The sequence below is a fragment of the Trichoderma atroviride genome, chromosome 7 (assembly GCF_020647795.1).
Source record: "Trichoderma atroviride chromosome 7, complete sequence".
NCBI classification, from domain to species: domain Eukaryota; kingdom Fungi; phylum Ascomycota; class Sordariomycetes; order Hypocreales; family Hypocreaceae; genus Trichoderma; species Trichoderma atroviride.
In genome coordinates, this window is record NC_089406.1 from 3,060,824 (window position 1) to 3,083,316 (window position 22,493).

A 22,493-nucleotide genomic window follows, 5' to 3' on the forward strand; every position below is an offset into this window, starting at 1 on the left:
AACGTACAGCACCGCTATGGCCTTCTAGTATAATGCAATCGCCTGTATCAGTATTCCAGATCCGGACTGTTGTATCCTGTGAGCCTGATGCTACAAGCTTTGAATCAGGCGAGAATTCCACAGAATAGATATTATCACTATGGCCTTCTAGAACCCTGCACTCGCCTGTTTCAATGCACCAGATCCGGATTGTATGATCATGTGAGAATGATAATAAAAGCTTTGAATCATGCGAGAATGTCACAGATATGACATAATCGCTATGGCCTTTTAGAACCCTGCACTCGCCTGTTTCAGTGCACCAGATCCGGATTGTATGATCCTCTGAGCCCGATGCCCCTAGCTTGGAATCAGGAGACAATGCCACTGACCAAACTCTATTGCTGTGAATTTCTGGAACTCTGCGGTTGCTTGAAGTGACGTCCCAAATCCTGACTGTGCCGTCGTTGGAGGTTGACGCCAGAAGCTTAGAGTTATGAGAAAACATGACTGACTCGACCCGACGATTATGGCCATCCAGAGTTTGCTTACACTCGCCTGTATAAGTGCTCCAGATCTGGATGTTGTTCTCGCTCGAGGCTACTGTTACTAGCTTGGAGTTATGTGAAAATGCCATTGAGTCGACCCAAATTTTCTCCAAAGCTTTGCATTCGCCTGTGCTGAGATTCCAAATCCGGAGTCCAACAGTTCCGTCCCCAGCCAAGGCCACTAGCTTGGAGTCATTCGAGAACTTCATTAACCTGACCTGGCTATCATGACCCTCTAGAATATGCTTGCACTCGTCTGTATTAGTGCTCCAGATCTGGACTGTGTTATCTTCATAGGCTAATGCCACTAGGCTAAAGTTTAGAGAGAGCGCTGCTGACTTGGGGGGATTGCCTTGCCCCTTCCGAACCAGTTTGTCTTCTCCAGTGCGGGTGTTCCAGATCTGGACTGTTTTATTATCTGAGGTTATTGCCACTAGCTCAGAGTCGTGTGAAAACATCACGGAGTTGACTATGTCGCCATGACCCTTTAAGACTTGCTTGCATTCACCTGTTTCTGTGCTCCAGATCCGAACTGTTTTATCATATGAAGTTGTTGCCACTAGCTCAGAGTTGTGTGAGAACGTCACGATTGTGACTGAGTCGCTATGACCTTTTAAGATTTGCCTGCATTCGCCCGTTTCGGTGCTCCAGATGCGAGCTGTATTATCAGATAAGGTTGATGCTACTAGCTCAGAGTTGTGTGAGAAGACCGCTGACTTGGCTGAACTGCTATGACCATCTAAGATGTGCCTGCATTCTCCTGTTTCGGTGCTCCAGATGCGCACTGTTTCATCATCTGAATCTGATACCACTAGTTTAGAGTCGTGTGAGAAAACAGCTGAATTGACTCGATCGCTATGGCCCTCTAATACCAAAAGACATGGATCCCAGTTGTCTCCTACTATAGGCCTAAGGGAAATCCATTTTGGTATCTTATCAGCATTTTGCACTCTAACGTGACTTTTTCCAGGTGCGTAAAGCAATGCAGAGGAATATATTTGCAACGGTGATTCATTGATAACGGAAAAATTCAAACGCAGGAAACGTATTGCATCCGTAATAAAATCGGTCAAAGGTTGGTTGAGGTGCTCCTTTGCTCTCTATATAGCGTTAGTAGGTTCCCGGCTACCTCGAAAGCGTTGCTTACCTGTACACAGTCTCGTAGTTTTGTGAGCAAAGGAACCCCCTCTGTAAGCCTTCCAACGAGGGTTATCACCTCGGTCCAATGCAGAAAATATTGCTGCAGAAAGCCATGAATCTCCTCAGTAGTATCTGACTCAAGGTTCTCTGCTGCTACATGCTGTATCCAGTAGAGACAAGCATACTCAAGTTCTATCGGAACATTTATTCTGATTTGTTCAATCGTGACATCGGATCGGCGTGAGCCTGGATGCTGTAGGCCGCATACATCCTCTCGTAGATGAAGGCTCATAATACGTAGGCAATGACTTGCTAGATTCTGGTGCACCAGCCTTTCATCTATCCAGAAGTCCTTCTCCTTCATAGTTTGAGGATTGATGAGATAATCTCGAAATGATAGATGCAGTAGTCGTATAGGGCGTTCGCGATCCGTTGGAATATTCAAGACCGAGTGGAGCAATCTCAGTCTATCAGCCACTGCGTCCTCAGAAATATCGAGGAGTCGAGATATTGAAGCCGTAGACAAAGGTTGGAAAAGGGTTACAATTGTGCCCACGATTAGTCGAAAACTCGTGACGACTTTCTTACGCTTATCGGTTTGATGATCTGGCAAGCTAGCAAATTGCTGTTTCAGAGCTGGATAATAAGTCATATGAAGCTGGGAGGAACCATCCCTGTTTTCTTGGCTGAGAACTTCATCCAGTAAACTCTGTGGGTTGCCCAGTCTATAGTCACCGATCAGTCGGCAAATAGTTGATGCAAAAATGAACAAAGGAATGGCCATCATAACAAGGTTCTGTATAGTAGCTTCGCCAGGCCAGTCTTGTGGTAGTTTTGGTCCTTCTGGAAAATGGTCAGATTTTCTTTTTATGCTGTCCAGCTTTTGTCGAAGAAAGACTTTGATGTCATGTTCAATCGTTGGCGCGGGAATTTCATGGAGGACTAGGCCCTCGTAAGTGCCTTTGATGTCGTTGAATCCAAGGCGAATGGGAAGTTCCGGTCGGCTGGTTATAAAAATTCGGAGCCGAGAGCTGGTACTCTGCGCGGTTGAGAAAAGCCGAATAAGCAGCGACACATCGCTATCTTGCTCACACTCATCCAAAGCATCAATGACAAAAACAAGTGAGGATTGAGCGTTGGAAGTTTTCGAGAGTGGCTCAATGATGAGTCTCCTAAATTGGTCTTGTACTCGTTTGTCAATAATAGTTGAGTCGACATCGATTGCAGCCTTGACATGTACATCAAGTCCCGGAACATTTGTAGCCAACTGGCGAGCAAGAGTCGCTACAAAACTCTTGAGGCTTGTTCGATCAGTCTCTCCTCTCTTGAAAAAGAAGGTAGCACCGAGATCTTTTGCCTCTGCTCGGGCTTGAGCCAAAGTACGAGCTATGGTTGATTTGCCCGTCCCTGCCATACCGTTCAGCCAGAATATTGGTTTGGAGCTTGGTTCTGCAATCCATACGGATAGTTTCTCAAGTAATTCGACCCTAGTGTTGGGTAGACAAGTCTCGTTTCCTTCCTCGGCTCGAGAGTCAAACGAAGCCCCTTCAGCAATTGGTAGTTGGTTAAGGGATGTTGTTGTGTCAATGGAAGCCACAACATTCCTTGCGATGCACCGTTAGCCATTGGTTGCTGATTCTCATGAACCTATACTTGCCTGATAATCTGGGTATCCTCATGAACTACTTGATATCAGTTTTTAGTCTTCTGCGATTGTGAATAGGACTAACCTAAGTTCAGCTTATCTATAGCCCTCTGCATTTCATCGACTTTGTCAGCGGCAACTCGAAGCAAAAGATCCTTTGCATAAGCAGCCGCTGCCATGGCTGCAAAACCCTGCCACTCCTTGTTCTTGTGAGAATCCGAGTAGTCGCATATGCCACGGATCACAATACATGGAAAGTGGTTCATCAGGCCGGCTGCTTCCATCTCGAAGCAGAGGACTCCCTTTTCTGCCGCCAGCTTGTCTCGAGTAATTGCATCTTTCATTACCTGATTTGCGCTGGCAATCAATCCATAGTGGATAACAGGGTAGTCATCTTCCTCATCCCGTTCGTCTCGGGTTACTAGGCGAGTGGCATCATCCCCGCATCCTTCGCTGCAATTGTCCACCGACGACAGATGCTCAACGTCGGATCGATATAGTCGGTCGGTAGCTGGTGGTGGGCGCGAATACTTTTTGCGCTTTTTGATTTTCTTCAAAGCTGATTCAATGCTCTCATCGAGAGTATGACCATTCATTTCGTATTGAGCTTCGAGTACACCAACTGCGGTCCGCAACACCGTCGGCGATTGGTTAAGGAAGCCAGTTTCTTGAAAAGCCTGGCTCTGTATGGTCTTGCCAAAGTCGTATTGGAATACGCCCCCTTTGTCGCCACTGCGGCTGCTGACCACAACATCGCCTAATCGTATGTCATGCTTTGGACTTGGGGCACCACCTCCGATGCCGACCATCAATCCAATGCGCACGTTGGGGAAACTGCGTAGCATATCTCGCGCAACGATAGCAGCAGAGGCCGTGCCATATTCTCCATGAGGCAAAATAGCAATAACGACATTGTGGTTTCCAATCTTACCCCGGACATAGGTGTTGTTGTCGTTTGTGACACTTGGCTGAATATCGTCGTGTTCTTCGTCGAGGAAGGATTGCGCAGCCACAAGCTCGGTAATAATAGCGCAGATCCAGCCGACTGTATAAGTTTGAGGATCCGGCATGATAACGTAGTCTGGACGAGAGAAAGCTGTGGCTAGAACATTGACCAAGAGATATTTGCAACCGGGCTTGAGGAAAGAGGCGAAGAAGCGGCAGCGAGAATCGGAAGGCGATAGGCAAATATTACTTCGCGCCCAGCAATGATACTGGAGCCTGACTTAAGATACGTGTGCGTTGAATACATACGCGTAATTAACAGCCTCAGATGATTCGCTACATGGATGCTGGATGCGCTGGCACTACGTGATGGGTTCACACCATGCAGGGGGGCAATGCAGCTGCTGCCGTATTTAAGTGGTCAGGCAGTGTTGCAACCCTGTATAAAATGCTCCACGTATTCGTCTCCTGGTGCCCAAACAAGCACTGAATCTTATTAAAGGCTGGTCATTTGTTTGTGTAGGAGCTGTCATTTTACAAGGCGGGGTAAGTTGCGCATCTTGAGGGCTGCACGACTGGGTTTGGGATTTATGAACATGGTATTCCTTTCAAATGGATTTAAATCTGCCTCTTGCTTGATATAACCGCCAGTCAAGAATTTTAAAGAAGATGCTCAGTAAACTGTGCAAGTGGCTCCATAAGGCAAATAATATAGCCCTGGGTCGCTATATGTGCCTTCTCTTACATAAACTACTTCTGACTATCGCAAGTTCGGATGGATATTACTTGTACATCTCCTGAATCTGCTTCATCCAAGTTAATCCTCCATTATGGCATGCCTCTGTAATTTCCAAGATGCTTAATTCTTCTCAACCAATCTGCTTATCAAATGCCTGCATAGAGCGAGAGCGAGACGGTCGCAGTACGAAACGGTATTTACGCTTTATAACAAACTGTATGCAGCATGATAAACTAATATTGGGCGCTGACTTATGCTTGATAAGTCTGTCTTTTGCTGTACTGTGATGACCGTGTGATACATCAGCCGTGTAATTTAGTATCTTTCTTTCCACGTTTAAAGCGTTTCCATCATCTATTCATATCAGGGGCAAGTCCCTAGGCGGGATTAGGTTTTGTCCTTGGACCTGACTTACGTAGAGTTCGCCTTTGTCCGACTGCTTAATTCTGGGAAGGCTCAAGTAGACGACATAATTCTTTCATCGTTTTACCAAAGACCTTAACTGTCCTGTCATAGTTTTGGATTGTAATAGCTCCCATTTTGCGAGATGATTCGGCAAGCTTTTGAGAGATAGGCCTCTCAAGGTAATTGTGGAATTACTAGCCCACAACGCATCCACATTGCCCTAAGATGTTCCAAAATTTGAGATCTGAGTCATCTCATGATCCGTATTTTGGAGCACCTACATACAGTTTCTGAACCAGATAGAGATGTCACATTCATAGTTTATTTACGTTTATGTTTTACAGTACGGAAAATTACTGATACAGTTAATAGATGGAAGCTTATATATGTGTGTCTGTGTTTATGGTTTAGCATCTATCATGCCTCCCTTTCAATATCTGTTTTCATGTTGGCAGTCACATTTTTGCGTGTCTTGGTTCGAAGTTACGGACAAATTGTGTTTTCTACATTGGACTCAGACGGAAAAAAGAACATTTGTTTCAAGCTCCACCCTTTGGCAGGTTTCCGGCTGCTTGAGTTCAACTGTGAGGCCAAAAGTAATCATTGGTCACTTAGAGCAGAGAGTATGAGTAGATGATGCAAATGAATACTCTGAAGAGGATGAATCTCCTCAGAAGTACGGCTTGATCAGTCTACAACAGTTTCTGAAGAGGCCTCCATCTTCCAGTAGGCCCATTGTCCCGGTTATAGAAAGGGGTGAATAGCACATATTCAATGAGCCAATCAAATTGCTAATAATATGATAATTGATTGGATGAAAAAAAACAAAAAAAAACTAGAATCTATTTATATTAATGCAACTCGGAAAACTTTTATAAACTAAGTTATATGTCATTTTCAAAACCGGCCGGTTTGTGTCACAACCCAACAACACTTGGTCGCACTAGCAGGCCTTAGAAAGGATATACTATATTCCAAATAACCAACTAAAAGAAAGTAATTACTACACTATAAGTAATTACTCCTACGCTTATTAACACTATCCTAGTAATTATTATAATAATTACTACTATAACTATAATTATATATAACTAGATTAAATATATAAGTTTACTTCTTTATACTTATTTAAATAACTTAAATAGCTAGTTATTAATATAGAATTAAAATTATAATATACTTTACACTTTTACTATCTAGTAATATTATTTACTATTACTTATATTACTTATTAAATTTCCTAACTACTTTACTAATATAAACCTAAAATTATTTACTAGGTTTATCCCTTAGGAATTTACCCTATATTAACTATCTAATATAAGGTTTATTATATATTAATAACTCTTATTTAAATAGTTACTAGACCTTATAGGCAATATAAAATTAAGGATATAAATATTAACCTTTAATATCCTAGAATATAATATTAATTACAAGAGCTAAGCTCTAAGTAATTACTAGTTAAATAGTATTACTAAATTTAAAAATGCATTAGCAGAAATAGCCTATAATTAATAAAATATTCTAATAAAAGCTTTTAAATAAAAATATAAATAACATAAGTAATAAAAATAAAGCACTAGAACTTGCATAAAAAATATAAAATATATAATTTAAGACCTATATATATAATATCTTATAGACTAGTAAACTATTACTTAGTATATATAAACTATTAATAATCTATAGTAATAACTTAGCAACTTACTAGGGGTAGACCCCTAGGTGGCACCTGTTATAATACCTATAGTAGCATTAGCTATCCCTATAGATAATAAACTAAAACTAGGAAAAGTTTTAAAAATTAAATAACTAAAGAAGTTTAATAAAGATATTATTAAACTCCGCTAATTCCTTAATAAACTATAAACTTACTTTAAGTACTACTATTTAAAAATATTCCTAGAAAATAATTTAAAAAAATAAATCTAATATATAGAAACATATACTAAGGATATAATAGCTAATTAATTTAAAATACTTTTTAAAAATAAGAAAAATAACCCAGCTTAATAAAGTAAACTTATAAAGGAAGTCTTTAAAGAATATAAAAACCTTAAAGAATAACTAGAAAAATCCTTTAGAATTACTAATAAAGCTTAAGAGGTAGAAAAGAAACTTAGAAACCTTAAGTAAAAGGGACTATATTATAAATATACTTTAACCTTTATTTAGCTACTTAGTAAAGTTAATTAAATTAAAAAATTAAAAAAAAAATATACTACTATAGCCTAAAGTTAAAAGTTAAAAATAAAATCTATAAAACTAATTAATAAAAAACTATATTTACTATATTTACTTAAGAAGCTATTATAATTAATAATTAATAATAAGAATAAAAGTAGAAATAAAAAGATAAGAAAAATAGCTAAACTATTAAATATTAACCTTAGGCTAACCTAGGAAAAAAATAAAAAGATTATATTATTAAAAATAATAGAACTTAACTAGGAAGAATAAATATTAATACCTTAAACTACTAAAAGTTTAATAGAATTTATAACACTTATGGTAAAAAAAACTATAAGAAAGTAAACTATTAATTTAAAATAACTTATAGATTTTATAATAAGAAAGGTTATAATAAAAACTATTACTATACTAAGAAAAATAAAAAAAAACCTAAAACTATTAAAAATAAGATTTAAATAAATATTATTATAAAAGTATTATATACTTACCTAAGCTGGATAATATACTATAATAACTTATATTTTATATATAAAAGCAGTAAGAATAAATTAAGGTACTACCTAAAGAAACTATAAGCTAAGAAAACTTATAAGATAGTAAGAATTAATACTTTTAATTTCTATAACTAAGTCTTAAGTAAAAAGGAAAACTTAAACTAAAATAAGGACTATAAGTACTATAAAGCTTATAAATTATAATATAAATATAATACTAAAACTCTTAAGCTTTATAATATTTATAATTATAATATCTATAGTTCTTAAAACCTAAATTATAAATACTATAAATACCCGGATTATAAATCTATAGAAGGATTCTAATATACCTGCAAAAGCAAATAGCAATAGAATATAAAAGCTATATATAAACTTTTTAAAGAAGAAGATAAACTTACTAAAGATTACTTTAAAATATAAGTAAAAAAGGAATGCCAAGTAATATTATATAAAATCTCTAATATACCTAACACATCTAAAATACTTATATATAAATATATCTACTAATATAAACTTTATAAATCCCAGGACCTTAACTATAATTATAATAAATATAGCACCTATAGCTTATAAGACTTATAATATAACTATAGTAAAGTCTTAGATGCCCTAGTTAAGGAATACTACTAATAGGAAGAATAATAATAATACTTAAAGGAACACCCTCTAATATAAAAATATCTTATTAACTATAATCTATTATATATTATCCTACTAGAATCCTATTATCTATTAAATAATAGGTATATAAAAGGCCTAAGATTTAATAAATACTATAGAAATAATAATTAAATGCTATATAATATCTTATATTATAGAATATATGCTTTTAATAAACTTAAAGACTAGTATAAAATATAGAATTATTACTTATAAAATTTAAAATGCTAGATAAATTACTTCCTTAACTATAATATATAGGACTACTTAAAACACTAGTAAAAAAAAAACTAGTACTATTAGACTACCTAAAGGTTAACATAAAAAGGCTATAACCTTAAAACTTACACTAATAGTAGAAAAGGAAATAAAACCCTAATTAAAAAATACTATTACATAATCTAGGATTAAAACTAGGATTTAAAATATAAATAGTATATAAAATACTAAAATATTATAAGGGACTAAACCTATTTAAATAAAATCTAAATTAATATAATTAAATATAATAATAAGAAACTATTAGTTAAAAAGTATATTAATTAATAATTAGTTATAATTTATATAAATAGTAGTATAGATTATAATCTTATTACTTTTAACTTAATAGCTAAACTATAGCTATTAAGTACTACTAAGAAAATACTATTTTATATTTTAAGTATTATACACCTAAAATATAAAATAATTATTAAATATAAGATTAATTACCTCCCCTTAATAATTACTAGATGCCTTAAGGATATTAAATATAATATTATAAGCCTTAACACTTATAATATTATACTAGGATACCTATAGTTAAAATAAAGTAATTTACTAATTAATTAAAAAATAAAATAAATACTTTAAAAAGAAGATATTACCTAGGAGCTGTAACTAAGCTATAAAGAGGGTAAAAAAGGTAAAGACGCGCCTTTAGACCTAAAAATAAAATCTTTTATATAATAAAATAAAGAAAATATAAAAAAAGGAATAAAACCTAAGAAAAAAGTTAAATTTAATATAAAAAAATTACTAATACTACTATAGTATAACTACTAAAAAGTTAAAAGAGAATAAGTATATATTAACTAAGTTATTATATAAGTTAAAATAAAATTATAAGCTTTAGATAAAGTATTATTAAAAGTAAAAGAAAAAGAGAAAAATAAAAAACTAAAAGATATTCTTTAAAAAGCACCTTAATAATATTAAAGGAAATATAAGAAACTATTTAATCTAATATTAGAAATAGTATAACTATTTCACTTATAATAGGATTATTATATAAATCTTATAAATAGAAAAATAATAAAGTTCTTTTTAATTTATAACCTTAATAAAGTAAAACTTAAAACACTTTAAGAATAGCTATAAGAATAACTAAAAAAAGAATATATTAAACTATTTACCTTATAAGCTAAATACCTTATTATATTTATATTAAAAAAAAACAAGAAACTTAAACTAATTATTAATTATTAATAGCTAAATAAAATTACTACTAAAGATTAAACCCTATTACTATTAATTATAGAAATTTAAAACTGCTTAACTAGTGTAAATTAGTTTATTACCTTAGACCTTAAGGGAGTGTATAACCTAATTTACATTTATAAAGGGGATAAATAGAAAATAGTATTTAAAATATACTATAGATTATTTAAATGCTTAGTAATATTATTTAGGCTAATTAATGCATTAATAATCTTTTAATAAATAATTAATTATATACTATAAATATATATTAATAACTTTATAATTATATACCTTAATAATATTCTTATTTTCTTAAAAACCCCTAAAGAATATAAAAAATATATTTATAAGGTACTATAAATACTATAAGACACTAATCTATTAGTAAAGCTTAAAAAATATAGCTTTTATATTTAAGAAGTTAAATTCCTAGAATATTTAATTTTATTAGGATAAGTTTAAATAAATCTTAATAAGCTTAAAGTAATTTAAGAATAGGAATTACTAGAAACTTAAAAAGAAATATAAAGCTTCTTAGGCCTAATAAACTACTACTAAAGGTTTATTAAAAACTATAATAAAATTACTAAATTACTTACTAATACTATTTAATTTAAAAAAGATAAAAAAGGTAAGAAAAAATAAAAAAATAGGAAACTTATATATAAACTAGAAATAGAAGTAATGTTTAAATAACTTAAAAACGCATTCTTTAATAAACTTATACTTATTATATATAACCCTAATAAACTATTAAAAATTAAAACTAACTTATTAAACTTTACTATTAAAAGAGTACTAATATAAAAAGATAAAAATAGGAAAAATCATCTAGTAGTATTCTTCTTTTAAAAACTATATAAACTAGAATTAAAATATCTTATTTATAATAAAAAATTTATAGTAATTCTTAAAGTATTTAAAAAATAAAAATACTACTATTTAAAAAGTAAATATAAAGTTAAAGTATATATAAATTACTATAATATTATATACTTTACTTAAATATAAAAACTCTTTATATAATAAACATAATATCTTAAAATACTCTTAGACTTTAACTATAAACTTATCTATATTAATAGTACTGCTAATAAATAAGTAGATATATTAAGTAAAAAAAAAGAATATTTTAAAAAAATTCCAGAAATTAAAGCTTAAGTACTAAGGAAAAATAGTAATAGTAATTATAAATAAATATAAATTAACACTTTATTTATTATAAAAGAATATAACCTTATCCTTAATAAAATAAGGGAATATATATTAAATATAGAACTAGATGAACTCCTAGAAGAAGTAACTATTAAAAAAAGCTTATTAAAATAAGAAGGGAAAATCTAAGTACCACTAGAATTATAACTAAAAGTAATCCAAGACTTATATTATAGTATAATTACAGTAGTATACTAAGGTATTAGAATAATATAGAATTATATAATATACTATTATAAATTTCTAGGAATAAAAAATAAAATCTTAAAAGTTATTAAAAAATATAATATATATAAGAAAATAAAAAATAAAAGGTATTAGCTATATAGGATATTATAACTAATCCTAGTTTTAAAAAGAAACTAGCATACTATTATATTTAACTATATTACTAACTTACTTAAGTTAAAAGATTTATTAATAGGAAAACATTTTAATAATATTTTTATTATTATAAATAAACTCTTAAAGTAAGTATACTTTTTACTATATAAAAAAGCATATAATATAAAAAACCTAGCGCATTTTTATATAAGATATATATTTATAAAATATAAAATATTAAAAAAGATTATATTAAATAAAGAAAGTACTTTTGCATTTAAATTTTAGCAAGAACTAATAGCTAAACTTAAAACTTATTATAAGCTAAGTATAATATTCCACTTATAAATAAATAAATAAATAAAATAAATAAACTAAGTTATTAAAGTATATTTATAATATTATATTAACTTTTAATAAGATAACTAAATTAAAATACTACTAATTACTTAAATATAATATAATAGCTTTACTATAAAAACTATAAGAGTTATACTATTTTATATTAACTATAGGTTTACACTAAAAGTATATAAACTATTATATAATAGCCCTAATGCGGATAATATATATATTTTTATAAAAGATATAATTTAACTATAAGAAGAACTTAAAACTTAACTTAAATTCTTTAAATAATATATAAAAGAATATATAAATTATATAAGGATTAAGGGATTAACCCTTTAGAAGGGAGATATAATTTACCTATTATAATATTTATATAATAAAAAACTATTAAATATTAAAATAAATAAGCTAAGTAATAAATTAGATTTTAGGAAACTTAAGCTATTTAAGATTTTAAAAAAAATTAGTAAAGTTAATTATAAGCTAGACTTACTTAATAATATAAGATTAAAAACAGCTGTTTTTTATATATTACTACTTAAAAAAGCACTAGTAAATAAAAAGATAAGTAAATTAATTATAAATAAAATAATAGTTTAAAATATTAAAGAAAAATATAAAATTAAGAAAATACTTACTATATACTAAAACCTAGAAATAAATAATATAAAGTACTTAGTTAAATAAAAGGAATACCTAGAAATAGAAAACTTATAGGAACTTAAAGAAAATTTTAATTCTTATACACTAATAATAAAGTTTCTCTAGTCTTTAGGAATAATAAAAAAGGGTTAAGTAAGAAATTAGAATTAAAAAGATCCACCCCTTAGTAGTTTTACATAATAAAAAGAACCTTTAACTTTTACTGCTTAATATCCTTAAGCTTATTTAATAAGCTTAAGCTATACTATATTATCTTCTTACCCTTAATATAAAGCTACTATTTCTAATAATACAACTGCTTTAGATAATCTAAAGCCTTATTTATTTTAGCCTAAGCCTTATAAAAAGCTTTATAATATTATAATAATAAAAGTTTAGCTAACTCTTTAGCTAAATTTAAATAATAAGACTTTAAAATAATATAAGATATTATAAATTAATATAAAACTTTATTATAAATAAAAATAAGAACCTATAAGAATTAAAAGCTACTCCTTAACTATTATATAAGTAACTAGCTTTTATATATTTACTATACTTTAAAGAATAATACTTTACTATTTAATAATAAAGCCCCTTAAATAAATAATAAAAATAAGATATAATATTAAAACCCTTAATAGTAATTAAATTTATTAAATAATAATAATAAAGAGTTAAAAGAGAAGCTAAAGAAAAAAGGTTAAATATTATATTAATAAGAATTTTAAGAAGAAAAAAGGGAGATATATTAATAGGAATAAAATAACCTAGTTATAGGCCTTAAGGATAAGACTAACAGGAAGGGAGTATTATATTATAACCTAATAACACTTAGTTACACTAATAGGCCTTAGAAAAAATATACTATATTCTAAACAACTAACTAAAAAAAAGCAATTACTATACTATAAGTAATTACTCCTGCGCTTACTAATACTATCCTAGTAATTACTATAGTAATTACTACTATAACTATAATTATATATAACTAAACTAAATATATAAGTTTACTTTTTTATACTTATTTAAATAACTTAAATAGCTAGTTATTAACACAGAATTAAGATTATAACACGCTTTACACTTTTACTATCTAGTAATATTATTTACTATTACTTATATTACCTATTAGGTTTCTTAACCGCTCCGCTAACATAAACCCAGAATTATTTACTAGGTTTATCCCTTGGGAATCTACCCTATACTAACTATCTAGTGTAAGGTTCATTACAGTTTGCGGAAGGGCGCAAGATCCGCTGGTGTTAGAGCCTACCCCTATTAATGCAATAAAGATAGCGCTTTACAGCTTCTAAATGCGTATTAAATACTAAACGACACAATCGATATTTAAATACTGAACTTTTCGAGTATATGAATTGGCAACGAATTGATATACATAACGCTTGTTAATGATACAACTGCATTGTTATAAGCCATAACTATCATCTCGAAAATTTGTTTTCTTTAAACAACAGATACAAGAGAAAAGTCTTCTTGCTTGAAAACTACTACAAGCGCTAGGAAGCGTATTAGAAACGATGAAACTCGTATTAGCTGGAAGAAATTCTCTTAATTCTCCGATGGCTTTCGTATCCCGATTTTCGTGTCCTGAATCATGTACCGCCGACGGACAAAGTTTATGACAGCCGATAAAGTCACCACAATAAGCGCTAAAGGCTATGCCGAAGGACCCTTATTGTCACATTATCCAGCCGGACCAATCCAGTGTCTTTGTACATGCACTTCGCGTTATAACAGACTAAGCTTTCAGGCACCGTTGTCGGGAAGACCATTATCGGGGGCCCCCTTCTCCATTTTCGGTCACGCCCTTGTTGACGCACTATTCTCGTTGTGGGACTGCGCGTATCCGGGCTTAAGCACAGTGGATACTCAGCTTGCTCGTACTTCGTATTCACAACCAGGAACGGTCAACAACATGGAACATCGTGTGGTCAACGTTACGACGGAGATAGGTACGTAGTAAAGTGAACTGCCTCAATTTTGCATATAAATTCTGGTGTTCTGGACCATTTCCATGACCTTTTTTGTTCCTTACAATATTCAGCAACACCTTGATTCAACCAGACATCTTTTGGCAGTCAGCATCGCCTTTTATTACTATCATCGGTCAGAATGCGCTTCTATCTCTTGGCTTTCTCAGCCCTGGCTGGACCGGCGCTCGCTGCCCCTTCGCCAGCGGCTGATAACCATTCATTGCCGCAAAATTGGCTGTACAGTCCTCAAATTGACGACGTGGCCTTGAACCTCTTGGATCGATCTGATGTTGTTGGAGTTCAAGCTCAGTATACCTGGAAGTCCCTCGAGCCAACTCAAGGTCACTATAATTTTTCCAGAATCTGGAGCAATTACAACACTGTACTCGCCAAAGGCAAGAAGCTCTGGGTTCAGGTTCAGGACAGAACCTTTGATCCCTCTAATGATCCTGTCCCCGCATACTTGCACACGCCCTACTACAACAATGGAAGTGTACCTTCTTGTGATGGCGACTCCTGCGAGGGTAACTTCGTTATCAGTGGCCATGTAGCACAACAATGGAATGCACGAGTGCGCTCACGTTACCAGGCACTCTTGAAGGAGTTGGCCCGGAACTTCGATGGTAAAATTACCGGCCTCAATCTAGCAGAGACGTCCATCGCTGTGGACGTAACTGCGAACAACTACACCGAAGAAGGCTACTTCCTGGGCGAACTGGAGAACGCCGGCTACGCAGCCAGTGTTTTCAAGAAGAGCTATGCCGTGCAGTATGTCAACTTCTGGCCTGATGGATGGAACAACACGAACAACCGTTTCACCGACTCCTTCAACTATTACGCAAAGCATGGCGTGGGCGTTGGTGGACCTGATTTGATCCCAAACAAGCCAGGGCAGATGGCGAACTCATACGTCTATATCCCGGAGTACCATAACAAAGTGCCCATCAGCGTTGTAGCCGTCCAGCAGGACGATGTGCAGAAGGAGGTTAATGCAGCTACCGGAAAACCGTTTACGAAGCAAGAATTTGTTGATTTCGCGGTCAAGGATCTCAAAGTTGATATCATCTTCTGGACTACAATTACCCCTTGGCTGCAGGGCAAATAATGTACAGGAAACTGCGGCAACTGATATACTTTTTCTAACCAATCAAGTATATTTATCTATAGTGGTTAGTGAGAACATATTTATGTACATTATCTTTCTCTCGTAGATTTATAATTATCCCGTTATAGACTTTATTATAGACTATATAGATCTTCAATTCTATAGAAGCATAAATATTTTAACCTATCTCATATTTATCTATCTTGTCAATTACCCGACAGGGGTGTAGTACAGTAACCGCAAATTATAGTCGAAGCAGTAGCTGAGACTTGAAAGTGGTGCAAAGCTCTTTTAGCCAGCCATCAACAGTAATTTCGTTTCTGTCTAGCAGCTGTTGTCCAAAGCCATATGACCCCAGTAGTCTAGCAGGCTGACCATGGTAGATGAACCGTGGATCTTCTATGTCAAATTTTGTCCAGGGTTTAGAATGCTACCATGGCCAGCGGTAGAGTGTAATCTAAGTCTGTAGATGAGTTACAATAAGAGCGATCATCTGCATATAACGATTATCCTGTTCTCACTGGAAAGTTTCTACCACCTAGCCCTTTAACTTGACCTTTCTGTTTGCACTGATGGCTACGCGTTGATAGCTAAATGTGGAGGGTTAGAATAACTGGCGCATCTAAAGGGCGACGTGTAATGCAAGCTGTCTTTTTATTCACTTTCAATCTCCCTTCACGCAACGCACCAATTAACAGCTGTGCAAAGCGTCGGTGGGGAAGACTCAAGTGTGTTGAAAAAGCCCGCTTTGATCAGCCACCTTTTCCCAGGTTTTGGAATTCTCGTCCTGGGCGCCTGAAGCAAGATACCAGACTTCTGTCCATAGTCTTCCTGCAGTACAATAGCATAGAATACCATTTTATCTCCAGCCAATTCTCGAAGCGAAGCATGTAAGTCAGCGTGGGCCCTCTTATTTTGCACAATTGTCAGCCTTTCACCTCCTTCCATGGTGGCGACAAAGGATTTGATAGGGGACTTTTTGGCGGAATCGCTTGAGCAAGATATTATGCCTGCAGAACGTATTCTAACGCTCCCGTTTTCGTTGATGTGCCAGCTAGCAACCGCTTCATGGTCCTTCTTCTGTATTGCTGGTACTGTCACAGCATTCATCACGGACGTGTACCATCCATGCGTTTCGGAAAAAGGCATCATGCTACCTATATGAACATCTGGAAATCCCCAGAGTCCTTCGTGTGTCTTGACCCTGTAAGAGTTTACGGATTTGACTGCTGTGTAAAACACAGCTCCGTATTTTTGTGCGGCTTCCCTAACAAACTCAATGGGAAATGTATCCAAAACAAGCTTCTCTTCCTTGCCGCCCGTACCGAGGTTGCCTCCCTCGGACTCTGTCTTGTACCAGTCCAAAACACCAAGAGCATTCATAATAGCAACGGCTCGAGACCGTTTACAAGTGCGCGTGTTCGATGTGACCATGATGTCCATTGGTGATAGATGTTCCAGGAGCCACTCTAATTTTGTCATCTTTCCTAAGAGAAAAAGCTTTGACACGCACTCAGGAACGATATCAAATGGTGGATAAGAAGGAAACTCTGCCATTTGACTCCTGTTGGGAGTCCTGAGGAGAGAGAGAATGGCCATCAACGTTGAAAGACTTATTGGAGTGCCAGTTTTATCCAACAGCAGGTCCATGCTTCTGGTGCAGAGTTGTAAGTCAGGGCACAAGGCTGCCTCTTGAAGAGTCCATAAAGATGAAAACCAAGATGAAGGTTCGTTATTTTCCTTCATCAGTTCTAAACAATGGTCTGCTGCTACGGAAGTACTAGTCTTCAAGCGCTTGTCACTGACTGCGAGCTCTGGGTCAGTGGCTGAGGTTCGCAAATACTTCATACCCAAGTAATCCATGGCAGCCTCAGTTCCATCCCAAGTCTCCACATCGTTCAGCCAAGCGATGCATTTCTTTGCTCGGTGAAATATGGCTGTTTGATTGGCAACTTCGGCTCGATGCTCGGGCGAATCGTCCTGCGGTAGGCAAAATAGATCAAGCCAGATGAAGTCGTACTTCAATTTGAGGAGCATGTTGGGCAGATCTCGGACATTATATAAAGTGTTCTCGAGGACTTTCCAAGGCACGCCTGGAATACTAACATGAGAAGGCGGCTTGACAGTCCATCGGCCCCAAGTGTGGCTGATGCAGACATATTCAGGATGGTGTTGATAAACTCGGATCGTCTTTTTGCTCTTTACGTCCCAGAGGTATCTCGGGTCGGGTGAATTCTTATCAACTAGTTTCCAAATTTCTCTTGCTATGCCATCTTTCGCGGGCTCGTTAAAATATTCGTTCTCACGCCAGAGCTGTTTGTCTCTCGCGTATCGAGGGTACACAGGAAAAGAGCTAGAGTGGCTTGGTTTCGACTTTTCCTGCAAAGCAAAATACGCAAAACGCATTGATATGGCCTCTTTAGTAGCCTTCTTCCGAGAGCTCGTCAAACTAGCAAGGAAACTGTGTGGGTTGAACGGCTTCCATTCCATGGGGTGAAACTCCCTCATAAACAAATCGAGACACAACTTATGATACAACGAGTTATACTTCCAAGTGTATGGGAAACTCGTACTTGTCGGCGGCGACGTGGAAGTTATGGAAAATAGCTCCTCAAGCGAGTTTTTGAAAGAAGCCATGTCTCCAGTGCTGCAGTATCGAGAATGCCACCAGTCGTCCAGCAAAAGATAAGAGGCACGCTGTGCATCGGAAAGATACAGGCGAAAACCTCCATCATCTGACTTGTATTTTTCGCGAAACAGCCTCCAGCTTTCTATCGCCGTCTTCCAGCCTTGGAGCCTATTGATCGTTGGTGCCTCGCCATACTGTTCCATACTAAAAGCAAATAAATAGCTGATTAAGGAATTTTTGCTTCTCGTGTCGATCGAATCATCTGAACAAGTCTGGCGCCTCTCTGTTTGAGCGTTCTCTCTATATTCATCGAGCTCATTTTGCCATTCCAATTTCTCAATGCCGCAGTCCTTGCGAGCCTTGTCTAATTTGTCGTACTTGGCCCATTCGCTGTTCCAGACTTGATCGTAGTCGGGGGAGAACCGAAACTCAGCGCTCAAAGCCCTGGAAAAGCCCGTACCTCTGAGAAATTCGATCGTCTTCCTAAGCTCAGCTTTCACCGCCGTAGGATTTGTTAAATCTAGCGACTCCATGTCCTCGGCAACCAGCTTGGTTTCGTCAGGAGGTGGTTGAATGTGTTAGTATGTATTAATATGGTGATATCTAGTTGTTAGCTCATGTAGTATCCGACAGCTAAATTTGGTATGCGACTAGGAATCGTCTCTTATCTTATACGTTAACGGAACCTAGATGATACGAGGATTTATATCCCTTCGTCATCAGGAGGTACGATGCGACCCCATTTCTTGTAGGAGCTTGTGCAAGGGTGCTAGACTGCTAGTACAGCTCGATACTTGATGTATCTGCCAGTTAAACAGATGGTCAGCGCTTGTATTACCTGTAATGGTGTGAACTAAATGCCTCGAGGATTTCAAGTAAACAGGCCACTGAGCAAACGAGCGAATCACTGGCTGGCTGTCTGAAACTGTATACCACATGAATCCCCGCCTTTGGATAATATGCAGGGTTACGGCGTATTTGCAGCACCAGGCCAGTAAGCAGGTTTTCAAAGGATCGAGTCTGCTGCCTTATGCCTCCGACGCTTTCTGAGTGAGGCGACTGTTGACTGAAACTAGCAATCGCATCAAACTTCTAGCCAAGAGGATTCTAGTATCCATAACACTTTTTGTGGTGTTGTAAAACGTTTCCAACTGGGCGTCTTAAGAGGAGTGAACGATACGCAGCCGCAGATTCAACTTAGCGCACGACAGGGATAAAATGTCCGGCGATAGCAGCAATAACAATGTTTTAGGTGGCTTCAACGCTGTTCTGGGCTATCTCGGCGGCCAAGCTGCCACAAACACCATTTTTGAGCGCCTACTATGGCCTCAGCGCTATCTATCAAACCCCCAACCAGAGAGCCTCATCAAGCTCGCAGCGCTCTATTCCATGGGTGGACCACTGAGTGCCACGGCTCTTGCAGTTATTGACAGCGCCTACAAGAATGGAATTTTGGCGGGTCGTCAACAGGGCCATATGCTGGGCTCAGCATTCTACCCCGATATTGGGTGGACGACGCAGTTACACGCATCAAATAATGACCCTGGCCGAACTTCACAGGCCAGAAGCTGCATTTGGGTGCGCGCGTTACTGAACTTACAACTCCCAGATGCATCTTCTATGCGCACATTGAGTGGCACGCGATCTTGCGCCGCAGAAGAAGGCCAAGTTGGGGAGAAGAAGAACCCAGTACGAGCAAGAGTTGCAGTGACACACCTCGTTCTCACAAAGGCCATGGCTGAAGACATTTCCAACAGCGGTATGCCATTTGTTCAAGAGCATACAGGCAACGTACCTCTCTATGGATTTATAACTAGCATCATAAGCGAGCTAAGCGGCATCGGAATTGCGATTGGTGTTGGCATTGTTTAAACGAACATCGTGGGCCGTCTTATTTCTGATACCGTTCATCCTGCGCATACTCGCCGTCATTTTTGCAGTTCATCGAGAGCCACTCGACGACCTCTCAAACTTAGATGAAGAAGAGCAGCATCGCAACTGGGAAATTAATTGCCCTCCAATTGAAGGTCGGTTGATGATGATCACTGGGCCTCCAAGCGTGGTGAACCAATTCTTCCGACATTATGGCCACCCAGTGCGAAATCGAATCCGCGAAGTCATCCAAATAGCAATTGTGGTTGCATTCGGCCTCTACTTCCCTGTCTCGCTGCTATGCTCGGTCTTGTGGATGCCTCTGGTCATTCAATACGTCTGGACTATTTGGGAGGTGTGTCTTGTCATTGCTATGCATATCGATAGATACACTATCAAAGGTCGAATGAGCGCAACGACAGAGACGCGTATTGCAAGAAAGCTTACTTGGCGTCCAGAGACTGAGATTGAGCCGCGTTGCTGGAAGTCGACGATTCTATTTGGGCAGACACGTGAGAATGGTGCTGGAGTAGTCAAGGCACAGTTGACCACAAGAATAGTGGATAGCTATGGCGAAGGCAAAGAAGAGATGAAACGACTTGTTAATCGGCACACAGAGGCTTGATTCAGCCTAGATTATACAAGACAAGACGAGAGTTGCCATCACCCTCGGCGTATAACTTCTCAAGTTTTGGTTGGTAAGAAGCTACTGTATAAGCGTTTATTAAATATCAGACATTGCAGGAATAGAGCTGATACTTGACTCGATAAACAAAGAGCATAATAGCTGTGTTAGTTGAAAATGAAAGAGCTATGCTCGTAACAATATGATCATGTTGAAGACATAAATAACACTTGAATATATGACTTGGGCATTGAGACTGACTGAGCAGCTAGCGTGAACTTACTACTATGTAGGTGTAGATGATTGCACAAAGTTCTCAACTGTTGCGATGCTGCATATGGTCAAAGAACCAAACCCACTAGACAAGTTCATAGTAGAATTTTTATATTCAGCTCAGTGCGACGAAGACTTCATGTCGTCTTCTTTATGCAAAAGTTGACCGTCAGTCATATTGCAGTGATGTCAAATAGCGAATTTGAAAAATTAGACAAGGACTTCTTATACCCCAATTTGTTCGCTGGTCTGCAACAAAGACGCTAAGGCGAGTTGGTGGAGTGGTCTAACACGTGCGACTCAAGATAATATCTTGATCCTTAAACAGGATTTCGCATCTCGCAAGAGGCGTGGGTTCGAATCCCACACTCGTCAGTCTCTGTTATTTTTTGCCTTTTTCCCGGATGGATCTTTCTCCTCCTCCTTGTTTTTTTCTTCATCTTTTATCTGTCGCTACAACTGAGGGCTGTCTGTAGGCTCACATAGCCAAAAATGGCGTTTATTTTCCCCAGATGCACTTGGTTACGAACACCATGTGCAGGGTAAAAAAAACCCATGTAACTTACAATTAAGATACAGAAAAGTATTTGCTAGTGAGACCTCAGTAGAAGTATATGAAGCAATGGAACAACTCATATTATTCAGCATGAGCTTAACGAATTTTGCATACCTAGATAGAAGCAATCGTTTAAGGTAGCGATACTCCCGGCGAGTGATTGGCAATGATGTTCAATTACCTATTCGTGCAGACGTAGGACTTTTTACATTAATGATGACATCCGATTAATGTCGAGTTTGGAGCCTGCATGCTGTCGGTGTTAAATGTAGTTCTCCAGCAGAATCATTCGGACTTTAATTTATAGAAACGGGTTAACGCCTCGTCTATGATCATATACGTTACATCGCGGGAATTACATGGATCTGCCATACATTTCCTTCTCGCTGCGCTTATGCCCATTTGGCCAACACGGAACGCTGCCATGCATCGTCAACTAATAGTAATGTATCTTATCATCAAGCATATAGCCGAGTGAATGGCGGAAGAGGAGTTCGCATTGCTTATAAGTGTAACTACCAAAATGCTGCACAGTTCTCCAGTATCATGAAGCATATACATAATACAGTTGTGTTTCAATAACAAAGGGGGAACATAGGTAGAAGACGCTTGGACCAATAGTATTACACCTTTTCTCACAGGATCAGGCAGCTCCGATGAGGCGCATATCGAAAAGCCGAAACTTATCG

General features: G+C 36.1%; 4 protein-coding genes and 1 non-coding gene across 5 annotated transcripts; 3 read left to right on the plus strand and 2 right to left on the minus strand.

Moving 5' to 3' along the window:
* Window positions 1–3,392: 3,392 nt before the first annotated feature.
* TrAtP1_013001 (uncharacterized protein) lies at window positions 3,393–4,382 on the minus strand (the record flags this gene model as incomplete). Its single annotated transcript, XM_014088670.2, has 1 exon — window positions 3,393–4,382. The coding sequence occupies one exon, from the start codon at window positions 4,380–4,382 to the stop codon at window positions 3,393–3,395; it is 990 nt and encodes a 329-aa protein (XP_013944145.2).
* Window positions 4,383–14,655: 10,273 nt separating this feature from the next.
* On the plus strand, window positions 14,656–16,031 carry TrAtP1_013002 (uncharacterized protein). Its single transcript, XM_014088671.2, has one exon. The coding sequence runs from the start codon at window positions 14,884–14,886 to the stop codon at window positions 15,847–15,849; it is 966 nt and encodes a 321-aa protein (XP_013944146.2). The 5' UTR covers window positions 14,656–14,883; the 3' UTR covers window positions 15,850–16,031.
* Window positions 16,032–16,524: 493 nt separating this feature from the next.
* On the minus strand, window positions 16,525–19,011 carry TrAtP1_013003 (uncharacterized protein; the record flags this gene model as incomplete). The annotated part of the gene is made up of 1 exon (XM_014088672.2): window positions 16,525–19,011. The coding sequence occupies one exon, from the start codon at window positions 19,009–19,011 to the stop codon at window positions 16,525–16,527; it is 2,487 nt and encodes an 828-aa protein (XP_013944147.2).
* Window positions 19,012–19,696: 685 nt separating this feature from the next.
* On the plus strand, window positions 19,697–20,350 carry TrAtP1_013004 (uncharacterized protein; the record flags this gene model as incomplete). Its single annotated transcript, XM_066115755.1, has 1 exon — window positions 19,697–20,350. One exon carries the CDS (start codon window positions 19,697–19,699, stop codon window positions 20,348–20,350), a length of 654 nt encoding a protein of 217 aa, XP_065971855.1.
* A 1,165-nt stretch (window positions 20,351–21,515) lies between these two features.
* On the plus strand, window positions 21,516–21,623 carry TrAtP1_013005. Its single transcript has one exon. It is a non-coding gene; the product is annotated as a tRNA-Leu (tRNA).
* Window positions 21,624–22,493: the final 870 nt, after the last annotated feature.

Excerpts from the sequence above, each read along its gene's own strand:
- TrAtP1_013002 (XM_014088671.2), top strand. The coding sequence starts at position 14,884 with ATGCGCTTCTATCTCTTGGCTTTCTCAGCCCTGGCTGGACCGGCGCTC.